Consider the following 20,235-nt stretch of genomic DNA (forward strand, 5'->3'; position numbering starts at 1 on the left):
CAGTATTTCTCTTGAGCAGTACCTTAAATTTCTGCAGTAGATGCATTTTTGAAAGGAGTTCTCAGATGGGAACTGACTTTTTAGACTATTGAAAATGTTTGACAAGTCTAAATTATATTTCCCTACCTCATCCCACCACGCCCTGCCTTTCTCACTGCCCCCCCCCCCCCCAAAAAAAAAACAAACATGCAAAGCTTTGGTCTGCTAGAGTATGGACTAATAATGCTTGATTGCAGCTTCAGGGCCTACCAAATAAAATGAAAAGTAATGCATTGTCAACCATAGGTAGAACTCGATACATTTTCATTGCTTTAGTAATATAAATTACTGTAGAAAGGACCTTCAGGTAGCTTAGTGAGTAAGTGTTCAATGGATCTTTAATGTTACTCATTTAAATGGAGAGGACCAAAGAGGAGGCTTTTAGTTCTAATAATGTTAATAACCTTGTTGGGTTATTTTGTCGTGTTCTAAAGGGTTATATGTAGCGTTTCTGTGAAACGAGCATTGTTTTTATTTTGTTAATGAGAAAACTAAGCTTCAGAGGTTTAGCAACTTGTAGTAAAAGGACTTAGTTGGAATTCATACCCAAGGTCTTTCTGTGTAAAGCTTGTGCAGTGCTATGTCTTGTATGTATTTGTTCATTTTAATTTATTATTAATAAAAATCTGTTTTCTACTGGACACAGAGGATACAGTTTGAAGCAAAGGAAATAAATTTGAACAGAGTCAGGGTTTCATTCCTAGAGCATACTCTCCGTAGGAGAGGGCAGTGATGGGTCTCAGATGGCGGCAGCCTGGGCCTGCCAAGAAATTCTCTGCTTTACATGACTTGCTGTAAGCACTACAGAATATGTTGATGTTTTTCTGCACCTGGTGAATAGACTGGCATAGCGGTAGAAATTAAGGCTACAAATACATTAAAGTTCCCTTGACAGAGGTATCTTCTTAGGATCTGATGATATCCTAACCCTGGGTGGGCATTATTATTAACAGATGGGCACCTTTATGGGGACTTTATGTGCTTCTCCCAGGATTGATTTCAGCTTGGACAGCTTTTGGTGTACAGTTAACCCCTTATTAACTGCATTAAGGAACTTACATCCTTTGTCTTTTATTAATACTCAGGTATTAAGTAATCATACAAGTAAATGCCAGATTACTGCAGTGAGTGCTTCAAAGATGACTATCAATAGAATGAGCACTTGGGAGGAGGTTTTGATTGGGTTGGGGAGGGTAGGGAAGGCTTTCGTCACTAGGCGATGTTTTAAGACGGACGAGTGTGTACATTAGCTAGTGGGAGGCCCTGTGTAGAGTATTACAAATAGGATAAAACAAACCCATTTTAAAGGCTCTGTGTTAGGAAACTGAAAAAGATCCTTGTGCCTGGAGCAGAGGGCTACGGAAGGAATCGGGGTGAGATGAATCTGGGAAGGTGGGGAGGAGTTAGGTTTTTGTTTCTCCAAAGATTGGGAAGTCGTTGCTCTTCTTAAGGGGCAGAGAGAGTGGGTGGTGAGTATTAATCACCTAATCAGATTAGGTTTTGTGAAGATAGACATGCCACAAACACATCCATTTAGGCATTCTCTGTATGAGAGATGAAAGTAATTTGACTGTGGTTGTGGTTGTGGTTGGAGGAAAGGAAACAAATACGGGGAAAACTGGGTAAATGAATAGAATGCAGCGATGAATTTCTAGTTGATTAACCAACAAACTCGGTTTACATTGCTTTTATCGTCTGTACAAGTTGTTTTTGCTGTGTTGTAATGGCCAAAGGTTAATTTCCAGACTTGTACATAGTATTGTGCAGCATTATTTAAATCTTAGCATCACTGAGTGCAATGCAAATTTCAATCACTGTTCATTTAAGCTTAGTTATTTCTCTGTTAACTAATTCCTCACTTGTCTCTGTTTTCTAAGTAGTATTATCCTTTACTTAAAATGGAAATTTCAAAACAAAAGTGTTTCTTTTTGGAGGGAGGAGATTATTGCTAAACATTCTATCCCTTGATTTCTAAAAAGTTTTATTGAGATATAATTAACATACCATATAGTTAACCAATTTAAAGTGTATAAGTCAGTGGTTTTTAGTATGGTTGTACAACCATCACCACATTCAATGTTGGAATATTTTCATTACCCCTAAAAGAAACACAGTACTCATTAGTACTCACCCCTTATTTCTCCCCACCTGCTCCCCCCTTCTCAGCCCGTTGTAGAAAATCACCAATAGATTTGTCTTTTCTGGACATTTCATATAAATACAATCCTATAATTTTTTAATATGTTTTTTTTAAAACTGAGCATAGTATTTTTAAAATTCATCTATTTTATAGCATGTACTCCATTTTTTTTTTCATGGCTAGTATTTCATTGAATGGTTATAATGCATTTTGTTTATTCTGTTTTCATCAGTTGATGGACATTGGGTGGTTTTCACTTTTTAAATGAGTTTTTTTAATGAATAATGTTGAGGTGACCGTTTGTGTACAAGTTTTTATGTGAGCATATATTTTAAACTCTCCTGGGTATATGTAGCTGGGAGTGGAATTTCTGGCCATATTATATATTACTGTGTTTCATTTTTTAAGAAACTGCCCAGCTGTCTTCCAAAGCTGTTAATACCTACCATTTTGCATTCTCACTAGCAGGATATAAGGGTCCCAGTTGCTCCACATTCTTACTAACGCTTATCATTTTCTGTGTTTTTGACTATAAGCAAGTATGATGTAATACCTCACTGTGGTTTTGATTTGCATTTCCCAGATGGCTAATAATGTTGAACTTGATTTTTCAAAGAAAGGCAGTACTTTGATTTCATTGAGAATATAACATTGGAAATGTTTGGCAATTTCATGTAATTGCTTAGAGACAGTTAGTTTTACTGAATTTAAAATTTGTTGGTTGCTCTGGTTGGTGCGGCTCAGTTGGTTGGAGCGTCGTCCTGTCCCGTAAACCAAAAAGGCTGTGAGTTCGATTCCCATTCAGGGCATGTACCTAGGTTTGGATTTGAACCCTGGTGTGGGCTTGCGTGGCAAGGCACCTGATGGATGTTTCTCTCGCGCGTCGATGTTTCCCTCTCTCTCCCTTCTCCTCTCTCTAAAATCAAAAAGCACGTCCTTGGGCGAGGATTACAATTTGTTGTTATTTTCTTTATCAGCTGTATTCCCTGAATGACTACAAACCACCAATTTCTAAAGCAAAGATGACCCAAATTACTAAGGCAGCCATCAAAGCTATTAAGGTGAGTAATAAATTTTATTCTTGTTTTTAAAAAGAAAATAGTACACTAATATTTTGGAGCTGGGATAATTTTTACAGATTATATATGTTCTTCCTCCTTACAGAGTTAATACATATTCGTGGGGAAAAACACAAAAATGAAAATCTATCACTGTAAACTCTCCCACCTAGAGATAAACACAACATTTTGATAAATGTTCTTCCACAAACTTTGAAGCAATCGTTTTTTTTTTTACTTTTCTTAGGCAGGTAAGATTTTAGATATAGACACATTTTGGAGAATGTGTTAACACTTATTTGGCACTGACTTTACAGAATCTTGAAATCTTGAATTTAGTAAAATTTTTCTATTAGTAGAAGTTTTCTAAAAAAATTTATTGATTTTTTTCTTATTTATTGTATTATAGATTTGAAAATGAGCCATTATGGAAAATATTTGAGCCTCATTGTACAGAGGACATTTGGACTGTGGGAAGAGGCCACAGACATTTAGCTATTGCTCTGATAACAGTGGTTTTGAACATACTGACTCATGGATACTTCTGAAAATCTCAGAAACAGATTGGACCCTCTCTAGAGAAGTATACATATGCACAAAATTTCTTGGCTTTGAGGACCTTTTGAAGCTCAGCCATAGACATCTCTCCAAGAGGTTCCTGTCCCCAAAGCTAAGATTCCCTGCTTAGTAGGGCTGTTAAAATTGAGAATGAGTGCTTATTTCTAACTAGGTAGGTATTAACCTATGGATATTTGGTGATGTATTTTCTTACTCTGAATAAGAACATCAGCCATAACCTGAAGCACCAGGTTATATTAATTTATTTTCATAAATTATCTTTGAATAACAGCATTATCAATTAGATTTAACAAATTCCTATTTACAGAGAATTGCCACTAGGAGAAAATTTGTATAATTAGATGATTTTTCAGTGTTCTAATGGCCAAATCTTAGTTTTCAGACTGAAATCTGTAGTTAATATCGTACAGCGTTACGGTTAATATCCCTGTATTTATATACTGAAAATTGAAGGAGGGATGAGGACAGTTGCCAGTGAACATATTTAAACCAGAGCATTCTTCAAAGAAGTGATTTTTCAGAGTATCTGTGATGGGCTTAGTATAGAATGTTTAGTCTCTTGTGCTTTCTTTATCTGTGATATTCTGCATTGTGATCTGATTTTTATGGTCGTGATCCTGAGTGTGCTCAAACATGTATATTATCATCATTTTTATTCTGTGAAAATTAGTAATTGGTGCATTTTACATAACTTGTTTAGCAGAATACTTTTTGATTAGAAGACTCTGTAAGGCATAGGTATTAACATTATTTCCATTTTTTTAGATATTTGAAGGTCTAAGAGAAATTAAGTAATTTGCAATTGTTAGAATAAATCTAGGTTTCTTTCAATCAAGAGTCTAAATATTATGGTACACTGTACTATTTTTTATTATTACTGTTTTAATTCTTTTTAATTTTGGAAAAAATTCAACAGATGTGAAATATTATTTTCTATACATGTGTACTTTCGTTTGGTTGGATCATTTGAGTTTCACATTTCATTTATAATAATACTTAATCTCTAAATACTTAAATTTGAATCTCCTAAGAATAAAGACATTTTCTAAGTAATCACAACACGCTGTGCAAGAAATTTTACTGTAATATACTTTTATCTAATATACAGTCCACACTTATATTTACTAGTTGTCTCAACATTCACTTTAGTAGTAGCTATCCCCTGCACCTCTGCTCTTCAGGATTCAGCCAAGATCACACATTACATTTATTTGTCCAGTTACCCAGCCTTTTTGTTTTTTTTGTCATTGATATTTTTGAAGAGTTCAGACTAACTGTTTTGCATACTGTATTATTTTAAAACTGCATTTAGTACATATATAAATTGAAATTTGAGCTGTTTTGAAATCAGATTTAAATAAAGTGTTTAATATTGAGGTGTAAGTGGTTTTTTTGTTTGTTTTTTTTTTGAAATCAGCATTTAGAGGATGGTTATTTTCATGGGTGCTTGTTAACATTGAACAGTCAACAAAACCTCACAGATAAGTATTGTGGAAGAAGGCTCATGTGAATTAATAATCTTTGAATTAAAGTTTAGTAAGCAATTTACTCTGAATTATGTAGAGTACATAAAGTAATGAGACAGAAGAAGCACTCACTGTTAAGATGTTTTCTAGAAGAATTATTACTTAATATTACTTAGTAATTATTTAATATTTTATATATTGATTTTAAATGTTTAGGTACTTAACAGTGAGTAGTAGTTGTCTTAGCTTTTTTTACTTAAACTGTTGCATAAACTGTTCTAGTGGGGAAATTTTAGCCATGCTTAAACTTATTGTAGATTTTGATTTGTTGAATATGAGTAATGAGGTATTCCTTTACTTTTGAGTTTATATAAATACTGAATTTTATGATGCAGTTCATTGAATGTTCTTGTCTGTTCAGCCTAATGGGATATACCTTAAAAGCATAATTTGTGAGATCAGAAGTATAAGCAGAAGCACAATTCAAGTTAGTTCTTTTAACACAAATATGTTAATTATGAAGTTGCCGTTGAGGTATTAAAATTTATTAAGCACACCCAGGCCACGTGTGGCTCAGCAGTTGAGCATGGACCTAGGATTCAGGAGATTGTGGCTCGATTCCTGGTCAGGGCACATGCCCGGGTTGCGGGCTTGATCCCCAGTTTGGGGCATGCAGGAGGCAGCCGATGAATGACTCATTATTGATGTTTCTTTCTTTCTCCCTCTCTCCCTTCCTCCCCTCTCCCTACCTACCTACCTACCTCTCTCTCTCTCCCCCCCTCCTCTCTCCAAAATCAATAAAGATATATTTAAAATAAATAAAATAAAATTTATTAAGCCTAAATTCTAGATGTTTTTTGTTTGATCTATAATTTCCATTTTTTAATTTTCAGGTTTATTCATGTGTTGGTTATAAAACTTAAATCTAAGTTTTCTCATAATCGATAATAACGCATTACTAATTTTTAATCTGCGTGCTCACTTCACTTCTGATTCATTCTGGCTGATCAGGTGGAACCTTGCACATCTAATTTTATGTACTTGCAGTTTCATTGTCCAGGAGATGCAGAGGAGATAAGTTGAAAACCACTCCCCTGCATACCTTTATTAATGCTATTTGCTGACAGTTATTTGATTTTTCTAGTACTACCCTAATTTAGCTGAAAAAAATACTATAGAAAATCCTTTCCTTCCATGAAAATAAAGAAATATATATCTGCTAGTGTGCTTATCACAAATGTTTTGCTGTCATCTTTACTCGTTGTGAAAATATGCTTTCATAAAGACTTGACAATTCTGTGTATCTGTGGTAACATAAGACACTTCGAATATACTGGCCATATGCTTACTTCAGAAATTCCTTATTAGACATCATAGGTAGTTGCAAAGGTGAGTTACATGAATGGTTGTCTCAACATTCATGTTTAATATTCATTGTTTTGATAGACCTTTGAAACTGTATTAAATCCTATGTTTAGCAGGAAAATCTTAATCTAAGCAAACATGTTTTAAAACCATGCTTTCTTTTTCTTTTTTAGTTCTATAAACATGTGGTACAGAGTGTTGAGAAATTCATTCAGAAAGTAAGTATATAATTTTTCATATATACGCTAAATGTATTATAATTATAGATTAATGCCTTGTGCTCTTATTTAAATCAAATACCGACGTTTAGGTTGTTTTAATGGACTGATCAAAAGTGATTGAATTTGTTTTATTTTCTAGTTAAGAAGTGAAATGAAAGTGCTTTTTAGATAATTCTAGAAACAGTTTTCAGGTAGATGTTTTTGTTCATTTGCATTCCCATGGAGAACATCTGTTCCTTGGGGGGAAAAATGGCGTCAGTATGACTGGTTTTTAATGAAATTATAAATTCATTGCCTTTATAGCCTTTAAAGAAATTCTCATTTGTCATTTTAATCTGAATGCTTAGAGGGCAGCTCTCCTTTTAGGTAAGGTGCGAATAAAATTCTTGCCTACCAGTCACTTCTCTGCTGGTGCAGCTTGTCTCATCCATTAGGATATTATACATCTCAACATGTTGATATGTAGATCTGAAGTTCCATTTTCCAGGGTAAGCAGAGGGGGATGAAGTTGAAAGCCATTGTCTTTCGCATATTTAATAATGCTTTTTGTAGCCTGGGTCTGAGGTGACGAGATTATATAGTTTTTGCCTTCTTTGTGATCAGTGCACTGTTGGTGTCACTGTTTGGGGCAGGAGTACATAAGACTTAAAACATAAAATGATATGATAGGAAATCTGTACTGTAATTGAACTTGTTTTCTTCTCTGTCCATGTTCACTTGCCTAATTAGAAGTAGAAGCAGTTCTGAGCATCAGAGGTATATGGCATTAGGATTCAGCAAGCTTGCAATCAATGACTTTCTTGAACAAATACAGGAAAAAGGGTGCATGGATCAGAGTGAGATTACTGTCACTAAACTAGCTAGATAACCTTGAGTAAATCAGTTAACCTTTATGGGAGTCAGTTTTTGAGAGTATGATCCAACTGACCTAGAGGATCTTTTGTCAGAAATCCAACTCATGATGGTATTCAGATAACAACTTGGATAATGTCAGAATGAAAATCACACAAATATGTTTAAAGGTGCATTCTCTCAATCTGATAGTGCCTTCCTCCCCACAAAAGGGTAGAAATACTGTAACACAAGAAATTGGAAATTACTTGTAGTTTGAAGATTGTATTGTGTAGCTGAAAATTTAATATGACTTAGATTTTTAAAAAAATTGTTCAAAGAGTGAGAAGTAACCTCATGACATTGGAAAATCTTAAGAATTCTCATGTTTCGATACTGAAAGAACTTGAGGAATTGAAAAAGCATTTCAGGTTTTTCTTTTCTCAGATGTATTATTTTTGCCTGGCGGTAGGTATTTCTTTGAATATGTGGTAGTCAAAGGAAAGTAGCCTCGGCTAGATATATGAACTGAAAGACAAATATGCTAGGTTTTGGGGGAACTTGAGGGAAAACTATTTCAGACTTTGAAAAATGACACCTTTTAAACAGAGCACATATTTCCCAACCTTTAGGTGGGTTAAACCCTAAAACTTTAATATCCAAACACCAACATTGTTGTCCTTCATAAAATACTTCAGATCCTTAACAGCCAGAATCTTGCAGTAGGTGCTTGTGAGTTGGTGCTAAAGTTCTCTTTGTTTCTTCACTTAATAAAGATGTTAAAGACTAGGTTCTTAAAAAGGGGTTGAAGGAACATATGAAATACCACCTTATTTTTTTGTTGTGTGTGTGTGTGTTTTGTGGAGTGAAATCACTCGTTCTGCCAGTTAAAAGTCCCCATGGAAATGTGTGTTTGTGTTGAGGTGGCTGAACTTCCTTTTCTCACTGGTACTTGAGTTTCCAAGAAGAACTTTTCAAGAAAACAATTTTGATTTGGTGCCATATATGATTTCCAGGAAATTACTTTGGGTGAAACACTTACCTAATTAGATACAAAAGTTGAACCTGCTTTTTGCAGCCATAATTCCATTTTAATCAACAGTATGTTTGGGAAGCGTGTTTTATTATGCTTTGGATATGAAAACATTAAAAGCAGTGAACTTGTTAGTAAAAGGATTCTTTATTGTGCTTACCTAACTAGACAGGCCAGAAAAGCTATGTTCTTCAATTTGGGTAATGGATAAGAAGGTTGAGAAACAGTTATCCTCGGAAAACTAAAAAATGTTTTTGTAGGATAGATTGTTGGAATCATAACGGGAGTGTCATCTTTCTTACAGGTGTGGTATTTGAGAAAAGTTTTGAAACTTTGAGCTCAGTATATTTAGAATGTTATAATTTGGTGTTTGTTCCTACGTTAGTACAGAAACCCTTTTGTTAACTTATTTAAACCCCAATGCCCCTTGGCAATGCTTTATCCAGAGCCCTCCTCTCCTGGATTTGCTTCTTCCTTCCATGTGGCTTTGCAAAGTCATTAAGCGTAATTTTTAATTGTAGCAATACCTAATTCATTCTTTTGTTTTTTGTTGTTCAAGACAGTTATGCAGTCCTATTTTGGAACTTAGGTGATTGGCAGTTGAACTGAGTGTGTAGAGTAGCCCAAATAGATTCTTTAAAATGCCATTCCAGACAAAGATGGCATGGAATAGTAAACATCTCACTATTCATCACCTCAAATGAACAGTGTTCTTGTGTTCTGTAGGATTTGTGATGATTAGTCTGTCAGGAATTTTACCTTCTCACTTCCTTCCCTTTCTACTATTCTTTTTCCATCAGTGTAAACCAGAATACAAGGTACCTGGACTTTATGTTATTGACTCCATTGTACGACAATCTCGACATCAGTTTGGTCAAGAAAAGGATGTGTTTGCACCCAGATTTAGTAATAACATCATTAGTACTTTCCAGAATTTATATCGTTGCCCTGGAGATGACAAGGTATGCCTTTTTTTTTAGTAGATAACATTACCCTTTTGGTCTTAATGAGACTCTTTAGATTATCTTAATTTGTGATTTTCTGTTATCCTTCACTCTTAGTTAATTCCTAATTTGAATATTTAGTTATTACACTAGCCATGTTCCTTTTTGTTCTTAGAATCTTAAGTGGAAAGTTGTAGTTGATTTTGCTACTTTTTGATTTATCGAAACAATTGGTGCTAAAGAAACTTGCTATCGTAAGCTTTTGGAATTATACTAAAAGTTTATTCACATGCACAACCAATTCAGAATTTTGATTATTTGACCTTCATTTACTGATTTAGTGTCTGTGAAAAACAGATTTGGGAAGCAATCAGTGGAAAATAACTAGCTGCGTATCAGAATTCTTTTGTAATGGTAGAGTTTTATTGGTGCTGGAAACCACACTGCTAGGTTTGCTTGATCTGAATGAGTAAATATTCTGTGCCACATTAAAAAGGCATTAAACCCAGAGGGAGAACAGCAAGGGGTTGGTTATCTTCATATGTGCTCAAAGATACTGGAAGGTTACTTATTTGAGGTATTGATTTTGGAAATTTAGTGTGTTCTTCTAACAGGGTTGATTGCAATATTGATTATGTAGGAAAAGATAAGAATGATGAAGATTAATGGTTGCTTTAAAGAAGAACCACAAAACTTCAAAGCTCACCAGAAATCTTTTACCCTGTGTTAAGTACAGAAGATTAGGTAGTTTTTATTTTTAGTAATTACAGTCTTTAATCAAGGAAAGTATCTTGTTATAATGGATATATTTGGAGATATTATTGTATCAATTTTTGTAAACTATTCTTGGATATGCCTCTTGACAAAATTTTTTAGAAATAATTTACTTGGGTACTTTGATAATTCTATGCAGGCAGAAAGAATACTTCTAATTTTAAGTGACCTCTCATTAGTGATTCTTAAAATAGACACCTTAGAATCCCACCTAAAATAACTCAGTTAAAATTTTATTATGTGTACATTTTTTGAAGTTAAATACTTTTAGACATTTCACTAGTTTAGATTTGGATTTCTGTCATTTACAATAAACAACAAATCAGTGTTGGATTTGTGGATTCATAATAATAATGTTTCTCAGTTATAATAGAGTATAAGATACAGAGTTGTTTCAATCATAGTAGGAAAGATTACATTGATACTGTAATCTCAATTATAAATTTGAGGCATTGTTTGTATGTAGGTAGATACATAGAATGATACTTTTCAGAGACTGGCTAATTTTGAATTACAGGATGAGTGTCTTGCGAACTGGAAGGTTTTTTTCTGTAAAGCAAAAAACTGTAAGGTACTTTCTAAGTGCTCACATCATAGAAAGGAGAGTCAAATCAGAAGGTATGAAGCATTCTTTGTGTAATTTTCTATGCTTCATTTGAAATACAAAAGTTTTCTTACTAATCTAGTTTGGACATAGTTTGAAATTCATCACTATAATATTATAAGGGATTTAAAGATGAACCAGATCTTTATTCTTAAGGTTGCTTCTTTTACTATTACGGATTATATACGTTTAACAGAAGTCTCTTTTTAATACTTAAGCTCAGCCTGTCATTTAAATTATTTTCCTTGTCGAGTAAGTAACGTTACAGTAGTAACTAATACTTAGTGCCGAACAGTTGTGAAAGAATGTAAATTTGGTTAAATTCTTGTTTGAGGAAGTAACCTCCCCTATCCTTAGATAGTTTTAAAATGAAAATTTTAAAAAGTCACATCTGCTAAGGACTTTGTCTTGATTTTACTTAATTGTTTAAAAGATAAAGTTAAAATCAACTATAAATATAACTTTAGTACTGACGTGAATCCTGACCTGCCACAGTAGCCTAACACAGTTCTCCAGCCAGCCATACCGTGATCTCAGGAGACTTCACATGGAAGCTGAAACCTAGTTGTTCCTGCCTTCTGCTAAATACAGCTTTCGTTTACCTTGTATATCTGTCAGAATGAACCTGTGTGGGGTTTTTTCCAGGTGAGTTAAGGTTACCAAATGCAAAATTATAGAAGCAGTTTCAGGGATGGAAAGTCCTGTAGTAATTATTTTAATCCGTTCTTCCCACCCACTACCCAAATAGTCTATTAATTGTGCTAAGGTTTGAAAGCAAAAAATAAAAGTGTTATTTTTCTTTTTTCTTCTAGAGTAAAATAGTGAGAGTATTGAATTTATGGCAGAAGAACAATGTATTTAAGAGTGAGATTATTCAGCCTCTTTTGGATATGGCCGCAGGGATTCCTCCTCCAGTTGTCACACCTGTTCTGGCCAGTACTACCGCTGCTATGAGCAATACCCCGGGTATGTTGCTTTGACAGAGACTTGTTTTCCACATATTGTACCCATACTTTTCAGGTGATAATTCATATGTAAAATAATGATTTTACAGTGCAAGAGAATTTGTCTAGCATTAGGTAATTGGAAAAAAAATAATTTGAAGGAAAAATAAAATCAGAAATTATATTTGTATGTAATTCATTTCCAAAAATTAGGGAGCTGAATATTTTTAGTCCCTAGATACATAAATATAAAAAACTTTGGGAAATTGGTGTGTCAGTTAGGTTTTCTTCTGATTTAACTGCCTATAATCTTTTAAACTTGCATGCAAATCAACTTGATATTTACAGTATACTAGAGAAACTTAATATTATAAGAAACCATGAAAATTATTTAATGGAGCCAAGAATACTTCAGTAATCATCTCAAAATTGTTTCTTGAGGTATTTCATTGACATCTATACTTTTTTATCATCATCCAAGAATTACATTTGTTAACATTTTGGTATATATTTAGATTTGTGTGTGTGTGTGTGTGTGTGTATTTTTGAACAAAAATAGTTTTATATATACTAGTTTATAATTTTTTATCACAGAAGGCATTTTGAATATTTTCTTATGTAATTGAACTTTCAGCTGTAGCAAGATTTTTATTTTTTTTTACATGTGTTTTAATTGATTTTAGAGAGAGAGGAAGAGGGCTAGAGAGAGAAACAGAGAGAAACCTTGATTGGCTGTCTCCTGCATGCCCCCTGCTGGGGAATCAAGCTGAAAACCCAGGCATGTGCCCTGACCAGGAATCAAACTGGTGACCTCTTGGTTCATGGGTCAGTGCTCAACCACTGAGCAACACTAGTCAGGCTATAGTAAGATTTTTAATGACTGCTAAGTATTGCAGGCTCCTTTGAAGTAGTTAATTGAAGACAAGTATGGATGATCCTTTTGGTACTTTAACCTATCTAATTTTGTAATGGTTTTTCAAAATGGAGACAATAAAATAAAAACATATAAATTTGTATGTAATTGAAGTAACAGCACATTTTCCTACCTTTTCAAGTTTTATTTATTTACTTACATATTTATTGGGGTGGGTGTGATGTCTTTTAAAGGAACTCCTGTGACACCTGTTACTCCCGCCAATGTCGTCCAAGGTTTACCTGATCCATGGGTATCCCAGATAGCAAATACAGATACACTTACAGCTGTAGCTCAGATCTTACAAAGTCCTCAAGGACAGCAGGTGAGCAGCTTTTTTATGTTGACTGATACAGAACTAATTCTTCCCTAATGGATTGTTTCATAATGTACCACCTAAAGAGCATGTCTTTTCCTCAGTACTTACCATCTTTTGTTATGTTGTATAACTTATTTTGTTTATTACCTGTCTTCCCACTGAAATGTATGCTGTACAAGGGCAAAAGGATTTTTGTCTGTTTTGTTCTCTGCTGTATGTCCAGTTTCTAGGTTCTAGCAGGTGTTTAAAGTCTTTTTGTAGAATGAATAATGGATATTGGGTATGCAAAAGGTGTTTTAGAGTTGAGTTGTCTGGAGGATAAGGTGGCCTGTGCCTGTACGTTACTAGTGACAAAGTTGAAGTGGTAGACTTCACTGTGGGGCCTGGGTTTTACTTATACATAAGTGGTGGGCTGAGAAGTAAAGGATCGATATGCTGAGCAGTGGGGAATTTCCAGAGGTTTTTATGTGGAAGTCACAGTACTTTACTGGGTGGGAGAAGAGAGGTGGTCCGGAGATGGGAGCCTCTTTATTTTGGTACCCTATAACAGAAGGGATAATGAATGTGAAAAACGGTCGGGCGATAGGCTCTAAAGGGACAGTCTCAGAAAAAGGTGGGGGCTGTTCTAAGAGAGTTATAAAAATACAAAAACCAATTCAGTTATACTCATAGTTTGGACCCAATTTCTATATGGTTGGGACAGTTGGGAAACTGAATTGATAGTACATAAAATTACTGAGTTATTAATTTTATTTTGTGATACATTTTGAAAATAATTCATAAAGTAAATGTTTCCATTTTTTAAAATATTTATGAAAAGAAATACTTTTGGCAGGAGACGGGATTTTCCAGGAAAAATAGTACATAGAGTGTCAAGAAGACATAGTAATTGATAAAATATGAAGTTCAGAGTAGAGGAAAAAGTAGGATCTTGCAGTGGTTTGAACCTGGGTGACTGGAAAAATAACAGTGCTATTGGGGAAAATGGGGTCAGAGCGGTCAGTTAAAATATGTAAGGACAGATAAGGCATTTCCTTCCTCCTCACTCACCCCCTTTCCTCTCCCTCCTTCCTCACTGTCCCCTCGATGCCGTTCCCCCTCTCTTTCTTCCTCTCCCTCCCTCCATTCTGTCTGTCCTATAGCTTCCACAGTGCAGAAACTCAAGTATCATATATTTTTAATTATTTTCTTTGGTATTATGTTAGCAGTTTGTGGCAAATGTTTATTTGATAGCTAATGTTGCTATTTTAGATAGGCATGAAATTATTTGACTTTATGTCATTTTGAGTAGCGGTTACTATTTTTATTTTTATTTTATTCTAAACTGATAATTTTCAGATTTAACTTGGCTTTACATCTTGATTAGAAAAGTATTAATTACTTCTAGGATTGAGAAGTACAGAGAGTTTACTTAACTATGAAATATCTTCAGGATCTTGCTATTTCTTTTTTTTAAGAGGGTGGGTGAAAAGGGGGAGGAGGGTTACTTTCAACTCTTGTTGCACTGTTCACCTTTATTTTCCTTAGTTTTGGACTCTGCTCCAAGGGACAGATTTCTCTGCTTTCCAGCTTTGAGGAAACATTTTATCAGATGACAGATCTGAGAGGCAGTAAAGGCAGTTGTAGCCAGTGCTTGTCCTTGAACAGAGATTAAATAGTTGAAGAAGGGATGAAAAGCTTAGTGAAAACATCAGCCTGCTTGTGATGAGTTCGTTATCTGGTTATCATTGAATGAATTCTTTGTTTTGTTTAAAATTTTCTGATTTTCCAGAAGGAAGACAAATTTATTAAGGGATATATCTGGCATACAAAAGCTATTTTTTTAAAAATGCTCTTGTTTTGAGTTAGTTTATATTTTTTCTTGATCTCTAATGACTAGAACGAATTTTATTGACTATAAGTTTTAGATGGACATTTTCGTAGATAAAACCCAGCACCTGTTTATATTAATTTTCCTTTTTTTCCCCTTCCAGTTTCAGCAGTTAATACAAACTTTACAGATACAGCAGCAGAAGCCCCAGCCTTCCATTCTGCAGGCCCTGGATGCGGGTCTTGTTGTTCAGTTGCAGGCTCTGACTGCACAGCTTACAGCTGCAGCTGCAGCAGCCAACACCCTCAATCCCTTAGAACAGGGAGTGTCTTTTAACAAGGTAGAAATTAAGATCTCAAGTTTGTTCTGTGTGAATTACGGGATTTTATATACTCTCTTGTGGGTTCTAATTGCATTTTATCATAGAACTATCTCAGTAGCCACTGTACAATACGTTACCAGTTTTACAAAAGGCTCAGATTTCTGAAAGAAATTAAGTACTTTCATAATTCTGCTTGAAACATTTAGAATATTTTCCTTTGCACAAAGATAAAGAGATTTATAGACCAGTAAAATTGTGAATTTAGCATTGAGGCAAATGGTTATTTTCTGAACTATTAAATTTCTGTTTTGGATGTTACAAATATATTCATTATAGTGTTCTATAATTTTAACCTGCTAAAATTAAAACTGTTCAGTGTGTAAGTTCAAAGAACAACTTTTCTACGACTTGTCACTATATTATATTGATAAATTGAGGTCTAACTATAGTGTTTTTAAAGTTGAAAATCTTTCACCTATAGTTTATTGTGTGGTATCCTCAGTATTATTAATTATGGGAATATTAAAATACTTTTGAAGTGTGACCCATATTACTTTTGTTTTTGCTGCTGTTCTTTTTAATAGAAAATATTGATTTATTGAGTTATTAGATTTTTTTAGCTAGCAGCTTCCAAATGTAATTTAGTCTGACTCTAAATAGCTAGCCCACATAAGATCCTTTAAATTGATCATTTAGAAAACAGTGGAGCATTCTAAGAAAACTGTGCTAGAAATAGATCATTGATTATAGCCCTAGGTATTTTATCAAGTTTTAAGCCACTTAATTTTAATTCTAATTTTTTTTTCTGTAGAGTAATTAGTATTTATCCTGTGTGTCATGATTTGTTCTGATACATAAGGCAACGTATGTCAGAGTATTTTAAAGAAAAGATCCACTCAAAATGTTTCATTATAGTATAACTTACAAGGATATGAAACAGTTTCATATTAACTGTTGAGTGATACAGATAAATTAGTGGGATGTCATTGACCTTTAAGTAAAATAGCATTTCTAACAAATTTGTGAGAAACACTTTTTAATCTGTCTCTTTCCCCCCCCCCCTTGCCTGCCCTGCCCCCCAGAAGTTGATGGATAGGTTTGATTTTGGGGAAGATTCTGAGCATAGTGAAGAACCCAAAAAAGAAAATCCAACGTCTCAACTGTAAGAATCATTATGTTTTTCTTTATAACCATAGATTTTTTTAATGTTATTTTTGGAAACATTGGATGGGATGTTGCAGTCTGAACTACTAGGTATACTTTGAGTAAGTTAGGCTGCTATTTCAGGCTTTGTGCTCTGGCACGACAGAGGATGATAGGGTTGCTTTTTTGTCGCCTCACTATATTATTTTGACTCATATCTTTGCAAATAATTAGCTATATCAAAAGTCTTTATGAGAATGTTGAGAAGTGTTGATAAATCTAGTTGTGATATTTTCTACATCTGTCTTAGGCTTTAAGTTATTTAACTCATTTGTAAGAATATTTGAAATAATAGGAAAGAAGCTTGCTTCTAGTGCCAGTGGCCACTTCTGGTAAGTATATTAAATTCTGGGAGTATATGACACTAACCAGAAGTAAGGATTAGGGTTGTAGGGATTTTGTTTTTTATTTTTTTTAATTTTTATTATTATTTTTTAAAATATATCTTTATTGATTTCAGAGCGAGGAAGGGGAGAGAGAGAGAGATAGAAACATTAATGATGAGAGAGTCATTGATCAGCTGCCTCCTGCATGTCCCTGACTGGGGATCGAGCCCGCAACCTGGGCATGTGCCCTGACCGGGAATCGAACCCCGATCGCCTGGATCCTAGGTCGATGCTCAACTGGTGAGCCATGCCAAGCTGGGCGGGATTTTGTTTTTTAAAGAAATTATTGTATGTTTTTGTTTAGGTCAGCCCCCGTCCTCCTTCCCCCAACAGTTCTGCAGAGCCCTAAGTTTTGTGAATGTTCTTAAAAGCAACACTGGGAAGACAGTCTTGGGTGTGATTTGGAAGGTGGGAGAATGGAAGGGGGATGACGAATGGGCAGAGCCTACGGGAATCTTGTTTCAGACAAGTTATTAGTTTTATATATTGGGATAATATATTTAAATATTTATATAATTAAAATACAAATATGTTCTTTGATAAAGGGATTCTACTTGAAAAAATTAAAAACTAATGTTTTAGATTATGAATTGTGAAGTTAGAAGCATTCGAAATTATGTAGATGAGTTTCCTGAACACTGTAAGAATCATCTCTCTCTAATAGCCCTGACGACAGGGTATTTATCCAGTGTGACAGTGCCTTCCATTGTGAGAACTTCAGTGATTGCTATTGTTGTATGTTGTTTTGTTACTGAATCCTGTTTTGATTTGCCTTCTACATGCTCTTCCCTTTTACTTTCTGAAGCAAGGAAACATGTTTGCTCCATTATCTTTTGAGACATAGCCCTTCAGTGTCTGAAGATAGGTACATTCTTCTCCTTAGCTTACTGGCTCTCGACGACATGCTCTTTTTCCAACTGTTTCAGCACTCCTCACCATCCTGATTGCCCCCTTTGGGATGCCCTCTTTTTTGTTCCTTTTACCTTGTGGCACCCAGAATTCCAGGTGTGGATCTCCCAGAGTATAGTGAAAGTATTTCCTCTTATCTAAACATTGTTTCTGTTAACATACCTAATAATGTGAATGCTTTTCTGAAAAGCAGATTAATTTTATGGTCAGTTATAATTGTAGATTTCATATGTACTGATAGAACATTTCCCCACTGTTTCATAGTTAGAGAACTTAAAGTGACAATGTTGAAATATTTTTAAACAGTTTTTAGAAATTTTACTGAGCTTTTCTTAAAATGTTCTATTGTAAAAAGTACTAATTTATATAACAGCGTGAGGTAGTAAGATCAGATCTTTATCAGAGTATCTAACGTCATCAGTCGAAACACTATTGAAGAGTATATTTCTGTTTAAACATACTGATATTCTGAGGTATTCCATTTTCTTTGTTAATATTCAAAAAGTCAACATCGTAGTAGAGCATGTTTCATTTGGCATGGGAGGTAAGGCTGAATACTCAGTTATTTTTATATTCTCTTTACTGGGTTTTAAAATACATGTCTACCTGTTTTTCTTTTCCTTTTAGTTCTCATGTTTCAGAATCTGTGAACAACTCCATTTTTCATCAGATAGCAGAGCAGCTACAGCAGCAAAACCTTGACCATCTCAGGCAGCAACTCCTGGAACAGCAGCAGCCTCAAAAGGTTTGTAACTCCATCTTGTGGCCTTTAGAGTTACTGCTGTCTGTATTCTATAAATTGGTGTTTAAGTATGGTGATTTTCCTTCAGCTATTATTAGGACGATTACTATTTTTAGGATCTTAACGATATTTTCTGTAATCAAAATGTACTCTAGCAACTTCTGAAAGTACTTGCACCTTATGAATGGATTGCAAACATGGTAGACATTAATTTCAGTATACTGGGAGTGGGGAACAGAAGACAGGTGCTTCAGTACTACAGCTCAGTTCCTCTCCACTCTACCAGCTCCCTGTCAGGCAAGGTAATGATGATTTTGCTGTTGTTGATGGTGGTGGTGACAGAATAGATTGCTATCTTTACTTAGGCTATTAACATGTGGCAGGAACTTCATTAGGGTGATTACATTTAATGCTGATGGGATAGGCCTTTCGATTCCCACTTTATACCTTAGGAAATTGAAGTTCAGTGAAATGAAACATCTAATCTTTCTAATATTCAAAACTTTTTGGTGAAAATGAATTTAATAAATCACAAACATTTTAAAATAAGCATTGTTAGACAAATGATATACACAGAGGTGAACAGAAAAGCAAGACCTCAAGTAACCTCTTTAATGGAGCACATACATTCTTGTGGACATAGGCAGAATTCTAGTTTCTGTAACAGGTACAGTTGAAGGACTAGAAATATGGAAGAGGGGAAGAGTTACTTCAGATCAAAATGGGGCTAATCCTTAGACACTACTGGGGCCTGAACTTGTCCTTTTAATGCAAATAGTAAATGTGAAATGAATGTTAATGATATTTGCTGGAATTATGAAAATGAAATTCCATACCTTATTTTGAAGAAATCTGATAGAAGTGTTTGGAGTAGGTGCAGCGTTTATGTCAAACAAATACATATCTGCCTGAGATTTCAAGAACTTGAAGATAGAGCCCAATGAAGAACATTTGGATCACAAGTTGTAATTCAAGGAAAAGAAACAGGTTGTCAGTGATATAATGAAATCACAGAGCTGTTACAGAGGCAAGAAGTAGTAGTGATGGAAGAGTTTATCCAAGCAACGTATTTGTTCATCTATCTATGTGATACTTTTGAATTGCCTTCGTTCTAGTTTTATTTCACAGGGTTTAGTAGAAGCAGTAAAATCAAGGTAGTACTCTTGACCAGCTTGTAATTAACACCAAGGTATTGAAGTCAAAGGTGCAAACTAATACGAACTTACGAGAGTGATTCTGTCTTAAGAATCTCACCCCTTGCCCCTTCCTCCCTTGGCTTAGTTAATTGCTCTATACATTATCTCCATAATTTTAGAAGATAAAGCAATACCCCTTTGAAAGGAGTAGATGTTCTTAAAAGCTTTGTTGTTCGGAAATGAGAGATGAAGCAAAGGGAGTGGTGAAGAAAAACAACTTTCCTAATGCATAAGGTAGATACTGTTTAAAACAAATTTAGAATCTGAAAGTATATAAACAGTGTAGCAAACTGAATAAATTGTGTAATTGGCTCTACCAATTCAGTTGCTTTACTGTATTTAAGATAGGGTGAAATAAGCAGGAACATTAAGCATTTTTATATACCAGTAAGCTCAGTAAGGCTGTCTAAAAGTTGCTACAGTGTCATAGAGAAAAG

The 20,235-nt window shown here is 34.5% G+C and overlaps 1 protein-coding gene across 8 annotated transcripts in view; it reads left to right on the top strand.

The window, feature by feature from the left end:
• Positions 1–20,235, top strand: part of SCAF8 (SR-related CTD associated factor 8) — a 124,523-nt gene that overhangs the window by 24,272 nt on the left and 80,016 nt on the right. For 7 of the 8 annotated variants that reach the window (XM_087817705.1, XM_087817706.1, XM_087817704.1 and 4 more), the window contains 8 exons: positions 3,157–3,240; positions 6,821–6,865; positions 9,533–9,694; positions 11,867–12,020; positions 13,106–13,236; positions 15,204–15,380; positions 16,445–16,524; positions 18,488–18,605. In XM_087817705.1, coding sequence (XP_087673831.1) covers positions 3,157–3,240; positions 6,821–6,865; positions 9,533–9,694; positions 11,867–12,020; positions 13,106–13,236; positions 15,204–15,380; positions 16,445–16,524; positions 18,488–18,605 — 951 coding nt within the window. The remainder of the gene's footprint in view (positions 1–3,156; positions 3,241–6,820; positions 6,866–9,532; positions 9,695–11,866; positions 12,021–13,105; positions 13,237–15,203; positions 15,381–16,444; positions 16,525–18,487; positions 18,606–20,235) is intronic. The other variant, XM_087817702.1, reaches the window with a different exon arrangement.

This window comes from Miniopterus natalensis, chromosome 5 (genome assembly GCF_054644295.1).
Source record: "Miniopterus natalensis isolate mMinNat1 chromosome 5, mMinNat1.hap1, whole genome shotgun sequence".
NCBI classification, from domain to species: Eukaryota; Metazoa; Chordata; class Mammalia; order Chiroptera; family Miniopteridae; genus Miniopterus; species Miniopterus natalensis.